The sequence below is a fragment of the Xyrauchen texanus genome, chromosome 27 (genome assembly GCF_025860055.1).
Source record: "Xyrauchen texanus isolate HMW12.3.18 chromosome 27, RBS_HiC_50CHRs, whole genome shotgun sequence".
NCBI classification, from domain to species: domain Eukaryota; kingdom Metazoa; phylum Chordata; class Actinopteri; order Cypriniformes; family Catostomidae; genus Xyrauchen; species Xyrauchen texanus.
Window position 1 is genome coordinate 16482288 of NC_068302.1, and position 20802 is coordinate 16503089.

Below are 20802 nucleotides of genomic sequence, written 5' to 3' on the forward strand. Positions count from 1 at the left end.
ATATATTCAAATAGAAAACTGTTCTTTTAAAATGTAAAATTAGTTCACAATATCACTGTTTTTTTATCAAATAAATGCAGTCTTGGTGAGCAATAGAGACTTCTTCTAAACAGTAGTGTATGTCTAAAATTAAGTAATGTCTTTATGTAAAGAACATTTATAGTCAGATTTCTTCTTTTAACTTAAAACTTGATTTTGATCATTAAGTCCCCTCACATTTATTCTCTTTCTGTCACATTCCTCATTGATGGGCCCAAGGGAGGGGTCTTTGTCTCCTCAGGTGTGAATTACAATCAATATCAACATATGACCTTTCAACACTAAAAGTGTCTTAAAGTTAAATTAGTATATTGTTTTGTATGAATGAATGATCAGGATGGTTTTCACATCATTTTGTAGCAAAAACTCTAGGTTACAAGATCCAGTTCTCAAAAGTCTTGTGGACAAATGTTTAGTATGTGTTATATGGCCTTATTTCAATGACTTAAAAATTAAGTTTTTTCAAAAACCATGCATAAACGTTTTCTCAAAAATACAAACATGTACACACATGTTGCTCACATATTATTTTAGCCCAGTTTGTGCTGAATACAGTGTTATCAGACTTTAGCCATTAATGTGTTTTTAAGCAACTGAAAAAAGCACAAATGTCAAGGCATGTCAAAACTTCTCCAGGGCCCAAAACACCCTCAGACCCCAGAGAGTTAATCTGGCTGCTTTTCATCTGCCCTTGTCTCAATCCAATACTGATGTGAGGGCTTAGCTCCTGTGTCCGATGTGTGCTTTAAGGTTTTATGTCAATTCTACCACTTCATTCTGGTATATGGATCAGTTATTTGTCTGTCATGGCGGTGTGCTTTGACCAACAAAGTGTGAGCCTTTGACCAAACAAATACTGTCATGCTGGATTGTGGAGGTGATAAAATTGGCATATGATAAGGCTCAACAACCCATACCAGAGGGTGTTCCTTGTAATTCAACCATGGCTGTCTCTTCATCTTGAGCTGCTTTTCGGAGAGTTTCCCTGCCAGATGTCAGTGCAGCGGTTACCTGGTCTTTTCCATGCACCTTAGCACGGTTCTAAAAGTTTCATGTGGCTTCTTCCCCCACTGAAAGCCCTGTAGTTCTTCTGGAGCAACCTTGATGCTTTCAGATTGGTGACATTCCTCATGACTGTGTTGGAATATTTCATCCACAAGTGCTTAGAACAACCACTGGCAGTCAAGAGGAATGAAACAGAATGCTAGTTACATGTGTAACTGTGGTTCTGTGAATCCCTGATGACTGGCAGAGTTCCTTGTCATTCAAAATGCACGAGAAAGCATTCAGAGGCTGGGAACCGAGCTGCTGGGGTTTATATCCTTACAGCTCGGTCTGCGTTACGACATTACTTCTTGTTATATTTTCTCAAACCTATCTGGCTGGTGCTGCGATTATCCACTACTGCCTAGTACCACATCCGGCAGTCATCCGGAATTCACAGAACCAGTTACATACTTAACTATCGTTTTGTTCTCAATGTTACGTGTTAAACGGGCATGTGTCTTCAGTTCAGGGTTTGTAGTACTCATAAAATGTAATAACGTGAAGTGCCACTAAACCTGTATAGATTTATACAGTATATCCTGACTGTGTTTGGTTCTATATTCAGTTGTGAGTTAGCATTCTCAATCCCAAAAATCATCAAATCAGTTTGTTCTTCATATACCAATTATTATCTACACATATATCTGGGTCCTGTGACCAAATGCACAATATTTGCAAAACAAGGAAAAGACTAATCGTTCCCCCTAACTGAGTGGGAGGAATATATTTTTTCAGTTTTACATTTATTTTTGTATAAAATACAGTTCTATATTAGATAGCCATTGTTTTCTTATGTCAGCTGATATTGTCAAAGATATGGCTTTAGCAGATCTAAATGTAGTTTTTAATCTTAGTTTTTATAGTTTGAGAACAATAGCCCTGATATGTTAAAATTATCATCATGTTTTTATTTTCAAAGTTGATCCATACCTATTTATTAATTAAGGTTATGAAGTCATGCTTGTTCTTTCACCAAATCTTAAGAAGGAATTTATGGCCAGACCTTAAAAAATGTTGATTAAATATAACTTGTATTTCAAATTTACTTACATTGAAAGTGCAAGCTAAGATAAATACAGAATTATTTTTTTTTGGCCCCTTTAAGCTTTCATTTGGATAATACGGCTTCTGCAAGAAAGCAATTGAAGAGCCCTGTACTAAGAAGTGTAATTGAGCTAGAAATCATGATCGTGACTTGAGACTGCAATGGCAAGATATACAGTGAATAAGAAGATATTTTGTTCTGTTCTCATCTTCTAAAGAGAGGCATACTCACATCTTGATGTTCTCATGGTACTGTTTAGTATCAGACGGCTGGTTGTACAAAGGCTGTGGGGCAGACAGAAGTAATAGTGAGAGATGAAAGTGGTAGAGTTCAGTTTCACATAGACACAGCGGTCACATCAAGGCATCCCAGTTCTAGAACTTCTCCTTTTCCATCTCCCTATTTTTCAGCTAAACACATGTCTGATCACACTAAGAATAATCTCCGCTCTGATATCACATCCATCAAAACACTTTTGATAGAAAATGGTTTATTCTACCCTCCGAAAGGCTTTATGCATAGGGAGAATGAACATGTGGTAGCTCTAGTACAGTTACTTAATTTCAATCATGGAAACAGGGACACTGGCAGTCACTTCCTCGGTTTTGTTTTTAATCTAATGGATGCTGAGTGGCGCGGTGCCATTCGGTTCTGCATGTGGTCAACAGCCGTGTTGTAAACAAATAGGTAGTAGTGTAATCATTCACACTAGACTGGCTAAAAGAGTTCATATTTTAATCATGTTACAGCAGTAGACTTGACTCATAATGACTAAAACACACGTAATAAAAGTCAGAGCAGCAAAAAAGGGGATCACTTTAAAATGAGATTGTTAAAAAAAAAATTGACAAAAACAGAAAAGACAGAAGGAGATCAGCTTGTTAAACGTAACAGGATTTTACTAAATGAAAATCTGCAGACATAGTCAGTCTGACTTGATTGATGTGACACCTGACCCCATCTCTCATAAAAAAAAAACTACACTAAATTGAAAGAATATAAGCTAAACAGATAATGAATACATGTTTTATCTGAAAGCAAATGGTGAAAGAAAGAAAGAAAGAAAGAAAGAAAGAAAGAAAGAAAGAAAGAAAGAAAGAAAGAAAGAAAGAAAGAAAGAAAGAAAGAAAGAAAGAAAGAAAGAAAGAAAGAAAGAAGCTGACAATGAAATAACCAGATATTCAAAATGAAAGAGAAATGTGGACTCACCAGCTCAACTCTTGGTCCCAGTCCCTCCAGAATCCGGTGCGCTTCCTCTGCTTTTTTCTGTTCAAAACACACAAACACCAAACATGTCAGCAGAACATCACCATGGCAACACATCTTAAACTCTCTCTAGCGCACGCACGCGTACTGAGTGTATAAGGGATGTACTATTAATAGAGCCCACAACAGAAGACATTGCCCTGTGCCATCTACCTCTCTCCCATCTCTTTGTGAAAGAGAGAGAAAGAGGGGAACCAAGGAGTGTGAGTCTGTTGGTCGATAATGGAAGTAATCCAACAAAATAAAATAAAGAAGGAAAACTTGCCCTTCTCCCAAAAGCACAGAGACACAATGGAGAACTTATAGAGACATAGCATCAAATTAAGCAAACCAGGATCTGGAAGAACAGGCTTACACTTATCCTTCCAAGCACACTTGCAGATCAAAGCACTCTTTCTTAAAATAATGGAATTGTTTTATTATTTTATCCTATTATTTTGAGACAAGGTGGATAAGACTCTTTCTACTGCCAATTTATGCTACCAATTACCAATAATTGATTCTAACTGGACAATGTCATAGCTTTCTCCAGTCAAATATTTGAGTGCAATAAATGGAACTATATAATTGACAGTTTTCCAAGACAACCGACTTCCTACGTAGCTGTGCTAGTTTCATGTCTCATCTGTGATTTCTTATCACATAATACAACTATTTATACTCAAAACAATATTTCATGTTCTTTTATTCATTTCTTTGGTAAGTAGCTGTGTAATATGCTGGATAATGTCCAGCCAGTTGGCAATTATTTGCAAAATATAATAAACTGTATAAATGTACTTGTAGATCAGAACATAAACGTAAATGTAGACTTGATCACCAGATTTATTTGATGAAATGTATAAACTATCACATTTAAGTGGAAATATCATTAAACACAAAACAAACAAAGCTGCAAAAACGGGTAATTTTGAAATTGTCACAGTAGTGACATCATAATCATGACTACATTAACATATTACCAATCACTAGGGCTGCTAGCATCACTGTTAACAGGTCCACTGGCAGATATAAAAGACACTGCGAAAACTTAAATTAATTTCGGAGTTTAGTAAAATATTAGATTCTTAGTAACTGTAATGTGGATTCTTCATTTTAGGGATGTTTTAATTTTCAGTTTTAGGCGTTCTAGCACATTTTTAAGGCAACAGCTTATTCATAACATGAAATACGCATTTAGCTTGCAACTCAAGTCAAGCACACACCTAACAACTCAGGGTAATGTTTTGTATTAGGCTGTGTTGGATGTGCTCACTACACGACTTATCTTAGATTAGGTGCATCAATTACATGTCTATTTGTCCCCGACTGAAGCTACGATTCCGAAATTCCTTCACAAACACCAAATATGATTGTTTATTTGTGATAACATGTCAACAAACAACATGAAAGAAAGGGCAATGTTGTGCATTTGCTTTATTGCTGATTTAAGGCTACGTCCAAATTAATCCGGTTACATTTGATTGGATTACATGTGCTTTTAAAGCGCGCTCTGTTCACATTGCTGTTTTCAAGCATTTTCCAAAAGTTGCTCGTCCACACTGAAAACCATGAAAACTCTTATATCCCCTTACTATGCATGCAAAAAATCACTGTTCCATGAATGGTTTGAAATGCAATCATTATTGTGTTCTTCACTGAAAAGCAATTCAGAGAAACTTCATGTCTCCTGCAATGTAAAGGTTGTACAAAATAACATTCATCTTTTAAAAAGTCATCTTAGTTAATAATAGGCACATAAGAGTGATAAGACATGGGCCGCCATCATGATTGTTTATGGTTGAATGGACCATGACTGCGTCACATGACAACAAATACGTCATGTTTCAGATATCACCGTTTTATCGGTCTACACTACAATGGCGTTTTCAAATTTATGGCCCAAGTTGTTTAATTACATTTATGTTGTTGATATAGATAATTAAGCTCATATATAGTATATGATGCATGCGAATCTACATTTGAAGACAAAGGTTTACATCCACCTTAGCCAAATATATTTAATAATGTGAAATTTTCTTTCATCACATCCCCAGTGGGTCAGAAGTTTACATACACTTTGTTCGTATTTGGCCGCATTGCCTTTATTTTCCATTCTCATGATGCCATCAATTTTGTCAAGTGCACCAATACCTCCTGCAGCAAAGCACCAACAAACGATGATGCTGCCACCCCCATGCTTCACGGTTGGGATGGTGTTCTTCGGCTTGCAATTCTCACCTTTTTTCCTCAAAACATAACGATGGACATTTCTCTTTGTCTTCATGTGGACAGATCTTTGTCTTCATGTGCACTTGCAAACTGTAGTCTGGCTTTTTTATGGCAGTTTTGGAGCTTTCAGGTTATGTCGATATAGGACTCGTTTTAGTGTGGATATACATACTTGTCTACCTTTTTCCTCCAGCATCTTCACAAGATCTTTTGCTGTTGTTCTGGGACTGAGTTGCACTTTTCTCACTAAACTGTTTATCTCTAGGATAATGTGTCTCCTTCCTGAGCAGTATTGATGGCTGTGTGGTCCCATGGTGTTTATACTTACGTATTATTGTTTGTACAGATGAATGCGGTACCTTCAGGCATTTGGAAATTGCTACCAAGGATGAGCCAGACATGTGGATGTCCACAATTTTTCTTCCCTGAGGTCTTGGCTGATTTCCCCACGATGTCAAGCAAAGAGGAACAGAGTTTGAAGGTAGGCCTCAAAATACTTCCACTGGTATACCAACAATTGAATCCAATTCAGAAGCTAATTGGCTAATTGTCTAAAGCCTTGACATCCTTTTCAGGAATTCAGATTCAAAGAATCCACGCTGCTTATAGAAACGTTTAACTTCTGACCCACTGGAATTGCGATATAGTCAATTAAAAGTGAAACAATCTGTCTGTAAACAATTGTTGGAAAAATTACTTGTGTCATGTGCAAAGCAGATGTCCTAAACGACTTGCCAAAACTATAGTTTGCTAATATTAAATCTGTGGAGTGGTTAAAAAATGAGTTTTATTGACTACAACCTAATTGTATGTAATTTAACTGTAGGTAATTAAAAAAACGCTTCAGTATACCAGGGTTTAGCGCTTTCAGCTAACAATAATCCTCACAATAATCTCTCTACAAGTTCAGATGTTCAAGTTTCATTGAGCATACGTTTCATTGCGGATGTAGGTTGTAATATAATTTTTATGTTGTTGATAGCTGATTAATCTAATATATTGTGTGTGTGTGTATGTATACATGTATGTGTGTGTGTATATATATACATACATATACACAGGTGAAACTCGAAAAATTAGAATATCGTGCAAAAGTTCATTAATTTCAGTAATTCAACTTAAAAGGTGAAACTAATATATTATATAGACTCATTACAAGCAAAGTAAGATATTTCAAGCCTTTATTTGATATCATTTTGATGATTATGGCTTACAGCTTATGAAAACCCCAAATTCAGAATCTCAGAAAATTAGAATATTACATGAAATCAATAAAAAAAAGGATTTTAAATACAGAAATGTCGGCCCTCTGAAAAGTATAATCATGCATATGTACTCAGTACTTGGTTTGGGCCTCTTTTGCATTAATTACTGCCTCAATGCGCGTGGCATGGATGCTATCAGCCTGTGGCACTGCTGAGGTGTTATGGAAGACCAAGATGCTTCAATAGCGGCCTTCAGCTCTTCTGCAATGTTTGGTCTCATGTCTCTCATCTTTCTCTTGGCAATGCCCCATAGATTCTCTATGGGGTTCAGGTCAGGCGAGTTTGCTGGCCAATCAAGCACAGTAATATCATGGTCATTGAACCAGGTTTTGGTACTTTTGGCAGTGTGGGCAGGTGCCAAGTCCTGCTGGAAAATGAAGTCAGCATCTCCATAAAGCTTGTCTGCTGAAGGAAGCATGAAGTGCTCTAAAATGTCCCGGTAGGCGGCTGCGTTGACTCTGGACTTAAAAAGCACAGTGAACCAACACCAGCCGATGACATGGCTCCCCAAACCAACACAGACTGTGGAAACTTCACACTGGACTTCAAGCATCTTGGATTGTGTGCCTCTCCGTTCTTCCTCCAGACTCTGGGACCTTGGTTTCCAAATGATATGCAAAATTTGCTCTCATCAGAAAAGAGGACTTTGGACCACTGAGCAACAGACCAGTTCTTTTTTCTTTAGCCCAGGTAAGGCGTTTGACATTTGAAGCCCATGTCCAGGACCCGTCTGTGTGTGGTGGCTCTTGATGCAGTAACTCCAGCCTCAGTCCACTCCTTGTGAAGCTCCCCACACATTTGAATGGCCTTTTCCTGACAATCCTCTCCAGGCTACAGTCATCCCTGCTGCTTGTGCACCTTTTTCTTCCACACTTTTCCCTTCCACTTAACTTTCTATTAATGTGCTTTGATACAGCACTTTGAGAACATCCAACTTCTTTTGCAATTACCTTTTGAGGCTTTCCCTCCTTGTGGAGGGTGTCAATGATGGTTTTCTGCACAACTGTCAGGTCAGCAGTCTTCCCCATGATTGTGAATTCAACTGAACCAGACTGAGAGACCATTTAAAGGCTCAGGAACCCTTTGCAGGTGTTTAGCTGATTAGAGTGTGACACTTTGAGCCTTCTGAATTTGGGGTTTTCATAAGCTGTAAGCCATAATCATCAAAATTATATCAAATAAAGGCTTGAAATATCTTACTTTGCTTGTACTTTGCTATATAATATATTAGTTTCACCTTTTAAGTTGAATTACTGAAATTAATGAACTTTTGCATGATATTCTAATTTTTCGAGTTTCACCTGTATATATGCATGTATGTATGTATATACACTCACCTAAAGGATTATTAGGAACACCTGTTCAATATCTCATTAATGCAATTATCTAATCAACCAATCACATGGCAGTTGCTTCAATGAATTTAGGGGTGTGGTCCTGGTCAAGACAATCTCCTGAACTCCAAACTGAATGTCAGAATGGGAAAGAAAGGTGTTTTAAGCAAATTTGAGTATTTCACAATCTGCTCAGTTACTGGGATTTTCACGCACAACCATTTCTAGGGTTTACAAAGAATGGTGTGAAAAGGGAAAAACATCCAGTATGCAGCAGTCCTGTGGGCGAAAATGCCTTGTTGATGCTAGAGGTCAGAGGAGAATGGGCCGACTGATTCAAGCTGATAGAAGAGCAACTTTGCCTGAAATAACCACTCGTTACAACCGAGGTATGCAGCAAAGCATTTGTGAAGCCACAACACGCACAACCTTGAGGCGGATGGGCTACAACAGCAGAAGACCCCACCGGGTACCACTCATCTCCATTACAAATAGGAAAAAGAGGCTACAATTTGCAAGAGCTCACAAAAATTAGACAGTTGAAGACTGGAAAAATGTTGCCTGGTCTGATGAGTCTCGATTTCTGTTGAGACATTCAGATGGTAGAGTCAGAATTTGGCGTAAACAGAATGAGAACATGGATCCATCATGCCTTGTTACCACTGTGCAGGCTGGTGGTGGTGGTGTAATGGTGTGGGGGATGTTTTCTTGGCAAACTTCAGGCCACTTAGTGCCAACTGGGCATCGTTTAAATGTCACGGCCTACCTGAGCATTGTTTCTGACCATTGTCCATCCCTTTATGGCCATCATGTACCCATCCTCTGATGGCTACTTCCAGCAGGATAATGCACCATGTCACAAAGCTTGAATCATTTCAAATTGGTTTCTTGAACATGACAATGAGTTCACTGTACTAAAATGGCCCCCACAGTCACCAGATCTTAACCCAATAGAGCATCTTTGGGATGTGGTGGAACGGGAGCTTCGTGCCCTGGATGTGCATCCCACAAATCTCCATCAACTGCAAGATGCTATCCTATCAATATGGGCCAACATTTCTAAAGAATGCTTTCAGCACCTTGTTGAATCAATGCCACGTAGAATTAAGGCAGTTCTGAAGGCGAAAGGGGTCAAACACAGTGTTAGTATGGTGTTCCTAATAATCCTTTAGGTGAGTGTATATATATGTATGTATGTATGTATATATATATATATATATATATATATATATATATATATCTCAGGGTTTAATTGTATTTCGTGTTCAATGACGCACTTTTGACGAAGTTTGATCCACAATAAAAGCATAAATTGTGCACACCACCTCCCCCGCCCTCCAACCACTGTACAACATCATTCACCTGCAGTGACTGGCCATTAACAGAAGATGAACCCTTTTAGATGCCAATTTCCTCTCCCACAGTGTACCAGCATTATACCACCACTTTCTTTATTCTATCTAGTCTATGGATTTCAGAGAGCATCTAGTGCTTCCCGGAAAAGAGCAGAAAGGTGTGAGTGCTCTTTCGCTGCTTGAGAGAAGGCCTTAATGGATTAAGAGATGGGGGGGGTGTGATTAAAAGATCACAGCAGAACAGAAGCCAGAACCATCTGACAGAGAAAATTAACAAACAGAAATGAACAGATAAACAGAATATGGTAAAAGGCAGATAAAATTACAAAAGATGCTTTACACAGCTGAATCTCATCTTGTTACGCAAGACGAAATCTAATAACCTTAAAGCAAAGCGCACACTACACGACTTTGCCTAACATTTCCTTTTCCTTCCATAAAAAAAAAAAATATATACAACAAAAAAACAACTCAGGATGTGTTTGAAGTGGACCAATCTTAAACAGTTTGGACCCCTTTACAGCTGTCCAATAGCCTTCATCCCATTTCAAAAGGATCACCAAAAACGCATCATAAAATGACTCGCACAGCTTGCTAAACAAGGAGGGAGGAGTGTTTTTAAATAGCAGTGATGTGATGCAGATACTGTTGCTGCACAAGCCTGAAATATGAGAAGACATCCACCTTGGTGCCACATTTAGGACTTAAAGGCAATAACCGTTAGTGGGTGTGCAAAGTTTCACTGTCCGTGAGCCAAAAAATGCATGGATCAAAACCCACTGCATGCAAACATGAGAATGAATCGTTCTGCTTGCTCTGTAGTAATTCAGTGACCTGAACAATAAAAATATAGGGCCCTTTGATTTCCATGGGTCTAATTTGATTACAGTAATCCAAATTGAATGTAAATATTGGGGATGGTTTTCTTGAACATACATAGATTTGTTATGACGCTGCTGTGAATAAGTGTGGCTGTGTCTGTGTTGCTATATGTGTACATATAATGCACTACTACAATTCAAAGTGAGAAAAGAGAGAGGGATGGATGGTGGGTGGGTGACAAAGAATGAAAAGAGGCCAAATGGCTGGAGGTTGCTTTAATTAATCCTGTAAGTCTCTCCCCACTAGAGGGACTTCTAGCACCACACATCATAACCTCTAGCCCTAAATCACACATCAGTGTTGCAGTATATATACACTGCAGTCTTCATAGCTACACTCCAATTCACAAACTATTCATATTGTTAAGTACTCGAGACCAGAATTAGTGCAACCAATATCATAATGCTTTAAAAATAGTATTCCAAAATAGCCTTGTTGCAGTAGTATTATTTTCGGCAGACTTTCGAAAGATGCATCAGAACAATTTTAACCACTTTCCTATCACCAATAAAGTACTTTGAATGTGCTGTAGAACTACACAAATTTGGATGCAGCCCATGGCTGTGACAGTGAGACTCTCTAGACTAAGGGAAGTGCCTCTGATTGGGGGTGCAAATGAGTTATATGGCATGATTCAGCACAACCAGCTGTGATTCATATGGTGGTGGAGGTTGAATTCACTGTCAATCAACTGCAGCACCTCATTAAGCATTTAAAAGCTTGTTCTCTCATTTAGATCTGATCTTTTCCACCATAAACCTCAAAAAAGATCAACTCTAAACAATGGTCTTAAATATATGTATACAATACATGTTCATGTGTCATGTAAGAAGGTATGACTACATATTTTAGAATCTGTATGTATTAGGGGTTGCACAGCAACTAATGTAGTCGACAACATCAGTCCAAAGTCGACTAATCATTCACCACTTGATTTGAAATACAGCATGTGTGAAGTCTGGTGGCTCTGCACTGAAAAGGTGCAGTTGGTCAAACATGGGCTGTGACGTTCTGTCAGACTCGCATTAAAAGACGCGCACACAGAATGCACTTCAGAACCGGTGTTTATTCATTGTGTCGCTCTGCTCACAACACAATACATCAACGTATCAACAACAATCTTATGCATTCTCTGTATCTGTATTGCACATGTGCATAGCACTGTATCAACACTAATAATGTTCAGAACATGTCATAGGCTACTATGATAAAAATGACACAAATGCTACAGTAGTCTGCAATATGTGGACATTGGTCTTCAAATATAACCAAAATACTTGTTATGCTGACCTGGATGCTGGCTGCTTTGTTCCTTCAAAAACACGATACAGTTAGAAAAGCACTTCAAGCAGGAGTCTGATCACCTGAAAGAATTCATCCCATTGTCAACTTTGTGTGTTGTGTCATCTGACTTGGATATGACAGAATGCCTTTATGGTCCATCAGGTTTGCAGTGGTTTGGGGGTGGAATGAAGCCATGACTAGTCCAATTCGACTAATTGACTTGACTAGTCAGCTATTAAAAATCAGTAGTCGTGCAACCCCTAGTACGTGTATAGTGAGTGCAATTTTTCTCACCCTGTTTTCATCATAGATGATCTGGACAAGGCTGCGGTGTTTAGCTTCACTGGGTGGAGGGGAGATGGTGCGCTCTGGCTCCTGGGGTTTCGCGGCCTCTTCCTCCAGCTGTTGCTATAAAAAGAAATACAGAACATGAACATGAACCTAACCACCCATCCATCTGAATGCCAGAAATAAACAATGGGGATATAAGCCCACAAATAAAACAAACTGAATGAAAATGTATGGATCATTTTGTCCAGATCTATTAATTGAGACAAAAATATATATAAAATAATAATAATAATAATAATAATTCAAAAACAAATTCTAGGGCTTGAAGCAAAAAAAAACATCCAAAGACAGTAAGAAAAGCAATAAATAAATAAAGTCTCATTAAAAGCTAAAATGAAATAACAAGATATCTGTTATTAATGTTTCTTTAAAAAAAAATAAAGTATTTAAACAATTATATTTTAAAATATGATTCAAATTTGAACAGCTTTTGTCTATCAAATCAAAGTCAGGTGATGTAACCAACATGCTGGTAGCAATTTTTTGTCATGTGACAAGAACACTATAAAAAAGAGAGGACTCCTTTAGACCATCATGACATATATGAAGTTATAAGTATAGTTCACCCAAAAATGAAAATATAGTCATCGTTTACTCATCCCTGTATTGTAATAACCCCATATTAATTTATTTCTTTTTCTTAATACAAAGTGAAAAATTGTGAAATAAATTTGTTTTCAATTATGTCAAACAGTGGCAGTTTATGGTGACCACCCGTTCAAGCTTCAAAAAGGACACAAAAGTAGAATTCAGAAGTCTTAATTATTCTATGAGATTAATGATTGTTATTGAAAGCATACAATAAGGTTTGGAGTCGAAACAAACTGAGAATCTGAAGTATTTTTTAGTAAAAATGTTCACTGACCGTTGATCTCTTGTGCATGTTCATGAGTCTGCACGCGAGCATTAGAGCTCTTTGCATGAGAGCAAAAGTAGTTACAGCATGTGTGAGATTCAGATAAAAACTGTTCCACGATTGCTTTCGGGTCCTTGAATATGATATAAAGTGCCACCAGAGGAGTTTCTGGTGCCCCTCTAGGTAGTTGGTTCCCTATGCACACTGGGTAATATGCTAATTGGAGCGGCGGTACTGGTAGCTACATCCAGCCTCTTTGACTCTAAACATCTTTTTGCTTGAACGCCCCCATCTTGCGCGTGCTTCGTCAATACTGTTGCTCTCGTGCAAAGAGCACTAAAGCTTGCATGCAGACTCATGAACACGCACAGGAGGCCAACGGTCAGTTAACCTTTTTTACTAAATAATACATTACATTTCAGTTTCTTTCACACCAAACTTTATCATATGCTTTCATAATCATTAATCTCAAAGAATAAATAATTAGACTTTTGAATTCTACTTTTGTGTCCTTTTGAAGCTTGAAAAAGTGGTCACCATAAACTGCTATTGTATGACATCACTGAGAACAAATTTCTTTTTACAATTTTTCCCTTTGTGTTAGGAAAGGATAATCTTATGGGGTTATAACAACACATGGGTGAGTAAACAATGACTGAATTTCCATTTTTAGTGGACTAATCCTTGCTCACGGAACTGGTGGTACTCTTAAAGAGACAGTATCATTTTAGCGCAATACATATCAATGTAAATACACTGATTAGCCACAACATTAAACTAACTTGTGCCACAAAAACAGCACCAACCTGCATCTCAGAATAGCATTCTGAGATGATATTCTTCTCACTACAATTGTTCAAAGTGGTTATCTGATTTACTGTAGACATTGTCAGTTTGAACCAGTCTGGCCATTCTCTATAGACCTCTCTCATCAACAAGACCTTTCCTTCCACAGAACTGCCCCTCACTGGATGTTTTTTGTCTTTGCCATTCAGAGTAAAATCTAGAGACTGTTGTGTGTGAAAATTCCAGGAGATCAGCAGTTACAGAAACACTCAAACCAGTCCGTCTGGTACCAACAATCATGCCACAGTCCAAATCACTGAGAACAAATTTTTCCCCATTCTGATGGTTGATGTGCACATTAACTGAAGCTCCTGACCTATATATGTACGATTTTATGCACTCCACTGCTTCCACATGATAGGCTGATTAGATAATCGTATGAATGATTGTTTGTGCCAATTGGGCTTGTTTGAGGATTTCTGTAACAGCTGATCTTTGGGGATTTTCACCCACAACAGTCTGTAGATTTTACTTGGATGGTTCCAAAACAAAAAACATCCAGTGAGTGGCAGTTCTGTGGACAGAAATAACTTGTTGATGACAGAGGTCAACAGAGAATGCCAGTTTGAACCAGTCTGGCCAAAGTCTACGGTAACTCAGATAACTGCTCTGTGCAATTGTGGTGAGAAAAAAATAGCATCTCAGAATGCTATTCTGAGATGCGGGTTGTTGCCGTTTTGGCAGCATGAGGGGGACCTACACAATATTAGGCAGTTGGATTTAATAGATGTATACATATAAACGAAAACTAAATTGTTCAAATCATGAATATAAACAAACATGAAACAAAATGTAATGTAGTAATAAATAGTAAATAAATATATGAAGACGCCCAGTTTGCTTTATATCTTTTTCAGTTGCATTACACTTGCATGTCATCAAAAGTCTGGTGAGTAAAAACTAAACTTTACTATCCAATGGCGATTCTTTCTCCAATTCGTTCGTATAGGGTTGTATCCCCATATTAGAAGCATTACTAATGGCAGACAAGGTCTCTGATTTGCTGAAGAGTACAAATAATTTAGCTCAGAGAGTAAACAAGAAAACTATATAGTCCAAGATTAATGATCAACAATAATTTCACAGTTTACATACAGATGCAAACTCCATTCTAAATCTCTCTCTTTCACTCTAAAACCTAAAAGGAGTCTCCTAATACCAAAGAGTATTATCCTAAACTCATATGAAGCAGCTTTAGTACAGGATCAAGACACAGTGTGTGTGTGTGTGTGCGTGTGCGTGCGTGCGTGCGTGCGTGCAAGTTAAAGAAAATAAACGAGCCATCCCTCTGCCCTCCCAGACAGACAAACATTGGGTAATCTGATATTCTCACTTCTCTCCATCACTCCCCCTCTTTATGTTAAAGTTTGCCACACCATTTAATTTCCCAGATGTTTTAAAGCTTGGAGGAAATCTGAGGGAAGAGAAGAGCGATGGCAGGGTGTGTTACCTCACTGAACAAAGATGCCAAATCTTTCAGAAGAAATTATTATGGGGTTGAGGGGCAGATGAGGAGAGGTTCATTTTTCTTAGTAGCGTGACTGTACGTACACAATTCTCCCCATTTCACTCACTCTTCAATGCTCCAACATCCCCTCACTCCCACAACGGACTAGTCCACAGAGCGCAGGTGGTATCGATTTATAGAGCAGCGGTTTGGACACAATCCAAAACCTCAAGTGAGTGTGTGTGTGTGTGTGTGTGTGTGTGTGTGTGTGTGTGTGTGTGTGTGTGTGTGTGTGTGTGTGTGTGTTGGGGGTTGCTGTTTTACAAAAAGATGGGGTCTGCTTATACATTTTCTTCATTCAAAGTATGAATAGAAAAATAAGAGAACAAATTCTACAGTAACCTTTAAAAAAATAGGTTTAGGACTGGGCTGGACTAGGGGTGTAAATATTCACGGTATGATAACCTTCACCAAAAATACCACGGTATTATGGTATCACTGTATTCACGGGATCACTGTATTCACGGGTCTTGCTTAAATTATTAGCAGTTTAATATTTATTTATGATATACCGTTTTTCCGGAAATAAAGTCGCACCTGGTCAAAATTGCGTTGCTCAGAGAAAACAAAAAACACAGATAAGTTGTACTCTGTAAATTGCAATGACAGAGATTGTAATTGCCAGCACTCGGACCCGAGAGCAGCCGCTTCAGTCCCAATATCCCTTCATCCGCTCAAAGTCAGACGTGCTCCATTATGAAGATTAAATTAGCTCAGGAAATCTGTGCTATGTAACTATGCTGTATACAAAAAACAGTATGCCTGTTTTATTCTATTCGTACATTAACGTTAGAGACTGTCTATCTGTGGATATTTCTGATAATTGTACCCTCTATGGTGTGCATTAATTATCCGGTTCACTGACTGAATGTTTTACTATGAGAGTGATGAAACAGAGTTTGTTAGAAAATAATGTTAAGGTGAACAGAATAATTAAACTGGTTGCATACAAGTATTTTTGTAAAGGTAGTGTGTGTGTGTGTGTGTTTGAACGGTTGACATTAATTACGCATAAATTATGTACATAAGTCCCTTCGGACTATAAGTAGCAGGTCCTTTCAGATGTTGAAAAAAACTTGACTTATATTCAGGAAAATACAGGTAGTCATAGAAATCTTGTATATCTATGAGTGTTATGAAAAGGGGTTTATCATTTATTAGAGTATATACTGTATCTACATTCATCTCTGCAAAATCCTTGATGATCACGGATGTTTACTTCGATAAAGTTTACTGATTGGCTGACCATCACTGATGGTGCCTTGTGGGTCTTTTAAATAACCTAAATATTCCCACACCCCAGACTTCATCCACTTGGCGGGGGAAAATAAAGGTTCAGGCTTTGACATTTCTCTCTCTGCTGTGCAGTTCACACATGTGGCTTTTAAAACTAAGTGACGGTTTAGTGAAACAGGAGGATGTAGAAAGTTACAAATTTATTTGATCAAGTTTATATGATGCTGAGTAAATGTAGCCGATTCTCTCTTAATTTAACTGATATTTACAACGGAAACTTTTATTTATTAAGTAATCCCGTGAACGCAATACTGTGAATTATAAATGTAAACGGCTTTAAACTGTGATACCATTACATCCCTAGTCTGGACAAGTCACATGTGTGCTAAAAGACTTTAATATACTTCATGAAATGATACCAGTATACCAGAAAAGTGACCAACAGTTATATTGCGGCATTAATGCTTGAAGTAGACCAAAGAGTAATAGCACAGGTCAAAAAAAGAAAGAAAGAAAAGAGATCGAGAGAAAGTACAAGGAAGGAGAGAGACATGGCAAGAGAAGAGAGAGAAAACCATTGAAGTGTGTTTGCAGTCGTGTGGCCTGCTGAGCCAATAACCACACAATAATCACAACTCTACACACACATTTAACTACTAATACTAGAAGATTAAAAAGTGTCCAGATTACATAACTAACAGCACTTTGGATGAAAAGTGTCTACTAATTGCAGCTCTGAAAGCTATACTATGAATCTAATCTTTTTCTTGTAAATTCAAAGTTTTGAAAAGGTGATGCTTATTTTAGCGAGGAAACATTTGAGCAAATGTACACTTCGGTCCTTTATGCAAATAAAGCCCCTTGCATAGTGTACAGTGAATTTGCAGCGACAAAGCAACAAGAAGTCATTCATTTTCAATACGAGTTGGTGATTTTATTTCTCAAAAGGACTTGAATGTTTTTAGAGAATTGAAAATCCATGTTGAAAAAATTGTTTAAATTCATTCTGAGTGAGTTTACATGAATTAAACTCAAACGGATTAAACGATAATCAGTCATCATGATTATGCACTGATGCAATTACGTACAAATGCTTTGCATTGCAGAATATTCATATTTAGCAGAAAATAAGCCGGTTCCTTGTCAAAACAGAATTACATCTTATTTTTTACCAGGAAAACTTCTCATTTGTAAAGATTACCTGTTTTTTACGCAGTTTGCAGATCTGCTGTTCCACCATGGTGATCTCCCGGTCCACACGGTCCATGTTCTGGATCAGCTCTTCTTTTGAGAAGCGAGTGGGAACCAGGTCCAATTCGGGCTCCATTGGCACCGGGCTCACGGGAGAGACTGGCTCAATCTTACCAATGGAACTGCTGCTGCCACCATGATCCTGCACACATACGTTATGATACTCAGGTTTTGTCATATTTACTCTGATTAACTTCAAAATAGCAATTTTGACATAAGGCTGCATTATTAGAACACTTATGTGATGTAATTGTTGATTATTTCCCTTGAAATTTTAATTGTGGTTAATGGAAGTTACACTGAATTCATATTTGTTCAACTTCATGCCATATTCTTTCTGCAGGCAACACATCCAAAATAAGCTGAAAACTGTGTTAGGGGTTTGTTCCAAGTACAGCCCTCTACATTGCTAGTAAATCACCCCCATACATGACAAAATTTCGGACTATGCGACAAAATATGTCTGTTACTAGTTGGGATGGGCACGAGTACTCGAGAACTCTGATGTCAGAGATGTCTCCTAGCAACCAAACTGATATATGACGCCCTAATGCTATCGTTACGATAATCAAAAGAGAGAGTAATTAACCGTGTTTTGAACACCTGTCTCTACAAAATGTTTGCCAAACACGTTTTATTAACATTTAAATGTAACAACTTTGACTCGTTAATGGATATTATTTAATAAAGTGAATTTTTGTCACTGACTGTAAACCTCCCTGCCCTGGGTGCCAAAATGTTTGCGTGACTTTACACACAACTGTATCTTGACGAAATGGGATTTGAAGATTTCCGCATAAGTTTCCAATTTAGAAGCCTGGCATTAAGTTTAATTCCATTGTACTCCAGTCTGTCATTCCAGTCTGTTAGAGCAGGGCCTTAAATTAGGTGCAGGATTGTGGGGAATTACGCACAATTTAATCATGCTTGGAAGATCAATATTTATAACATGGGTCATCCCTGCACACTTTTCTCTTCTAAACGTAGTTGAGAATTAGAAAACCAATCCATGCAGGTGAACAATATGATCAATAATCTTTTTTTATCAAACTGTAATTCCAGAAGCTCTATAGTGTCTTTCTCTCCCCCTCTCTCACCTACCGCTGTCAGCAGTGCATTGTGTGGTTGTTGAGTTTAGTGTTTAGAGCACCTGCAGTAAAGGAAGCATGTTGTTTTCATTTGGAAATGAAAACAACAAAAATGTACTAGCCAATGCCAATATTTTCTCCAACATGTCCATAGAGGGTTGAAGTGTGAGCAATGGTAGAAGTGATGCTTCACTTAGCAAGCACCACTAATTAATGTTATTCTGCATTTCAAAGTTTTGACATTTTGTGTTCTTGGACAAAGAAACAAAATGAGTTTAAAATGATGAAAATGTTTAAAAGACGGTTACTACATAGTACTGCCTATGGATTGTTTGGCTTTCATGTATTATAATAAACTGGTGTCACACAGCAGATCAGTAGTTGACACTAGTAGAAAACTGGTTAGTTTAAAGTGTGGTAAAGAGCTCAGTGCCGTTCACATGAAGAGAATGTTACGTAAGAGGAGTGGCCTGCTATTCCAACACTCTCTCCTTCTCTCTGCCCCTTATAGATCACTTAATGAAGAGAGCAGCCCTTTGGGGCAAATGGACTTAGTGGACTGTAATAGACAGTAACCACAAAGGTGAGGGTGCAAGTGAAAGTGTGTGTGTGTGTGTGTGTGTGTGTATATGAGAGAGACTTTTAAACACAATCAACCTCAACTCCGAATTAAGAAAGAAACATAATGAAAGACTTGACATATAAAAGAATGCTTAACAACAAAAAGCAACTATATTACAATCAAACTTTGAAGAGTCCATTAATACAAATATCTTCTTGGAAAAAAAATATTATTTAAACAACCAAAAATCAAGACATACCTATATCAAATGGAAATATCAGGAAAGATCATTTTAAAACTCTTTACAAAGAACTCCCATCAACTAGTATATCACCCCAACAATTACTGACTACGAGCAAGCTTGAAACACTAGAATCAGCAACCAAAGACAGCCAGAACCCTCTATATTACAATCTCACACTTATGGCACTTTTCCACTGCACTTTACGGTTCGATTCGACTAGGCTAGCTTTACTTTTCTGAGCTTGGTTTCCACTGCAGTTTAGACATCATCTTAAACGCGACAAACATTACTGACCATAAACAATAACACGACCGCTAGCTGTTAGCTACTAGCTCATTGTGCTGAATAAAGCAGTTGTTGCATGGTGATTTTACGCAAGCGTAACAGTTAAATTGGCCTGGTTGTTTTAGAAGCAAGCTGTCCGGTAGCTGGTCAACTAAATAAAGTGAAGCTTTCAAGCAGAATATAGAGTTAACGTAACAAAACATACCATCCTCCATCGTGGACTCCAACAACACCGTGGTCGAGTCCAAGGCACTCTCCCTCCCATTGCCATAGATAGCATCCATTTGGTCGACCACTTCCACTTTCTTCTGTTTGAACCACTCCAGCTGTTGTGGTCCTTCATGGTTCAGTAGTCACTTTTAAGTTTTTTTACTTTTCCTTACACTGTTGGTAGGTCCGGTGGTAGCCGTGTGCGGCCAACAGCTGAGGCACTTCCTGAAATTTCGTTTCGCATCGTTTCATTCGTCGCTAATGAGAGGAACGTCTGCACCTCGTTTATTTTGCACACAGCCATTTCATTTACAAATCGGAAGTCACGTGAACAAATTATATGGTTGCAAACTTTAAAACTAGCGGGTTGATGTCCCGTGTCGCAAGGGTTTTGACGTCACATTTAGCATCGGCTCGGGTCGCTTGGAACCTCGACCGAGGTGGTGCTAAAAAAGTACCAGGTACTATCCACAGTGGAAAACCCCCAAAAAGCGAGGAGAGTCGAGCTGTACCGTGCAGTGGAAAAGCCCCATAAAAGAACCGACACATATACTTAAAAATAGCAAAGCATGTAGCCCTGACTTAATTAGAACAGAAATGTTAAAAAAACAGCTCACCTGACTTACAAATTGCTTTAC

At 38.1% G+C, this 20802-nt stretch overlaps 1 protein-coding gene across 2 annotated transcripts in view; it reads right to left on the reverse strand.

Moving 5' to 3' along the window:
* The window catches only part of ncor2 (nuclear receptor corepressor 2), a 179888-nt gene that overhangs the window by 63877 nt on the left and 95209 nt on the right, over positions 1-20802 (reverse strand). For both annotated transcript variants that reach the window (XM_052093921.1, XM_052093920.1), the window contains exons 5-8: positions 17726-17917; positions 12023-12136; positions 3341-3397; positions 2363-2415 (exon numbers count right to left, since the gene is read on the reverse strand). In XM_052093921.1, the coding sequence (XP_051949881.1) occupies positions 2363-2415; positions 3341-3397; positions 12023-12136; positions 17726-17917 (416 nt within the window). The remainder of the gene's footprint in view (positions 1-2362; positions 2416-3340; positions 3398-12022; positions 12137-17725; positions 17918-20802) is intronic.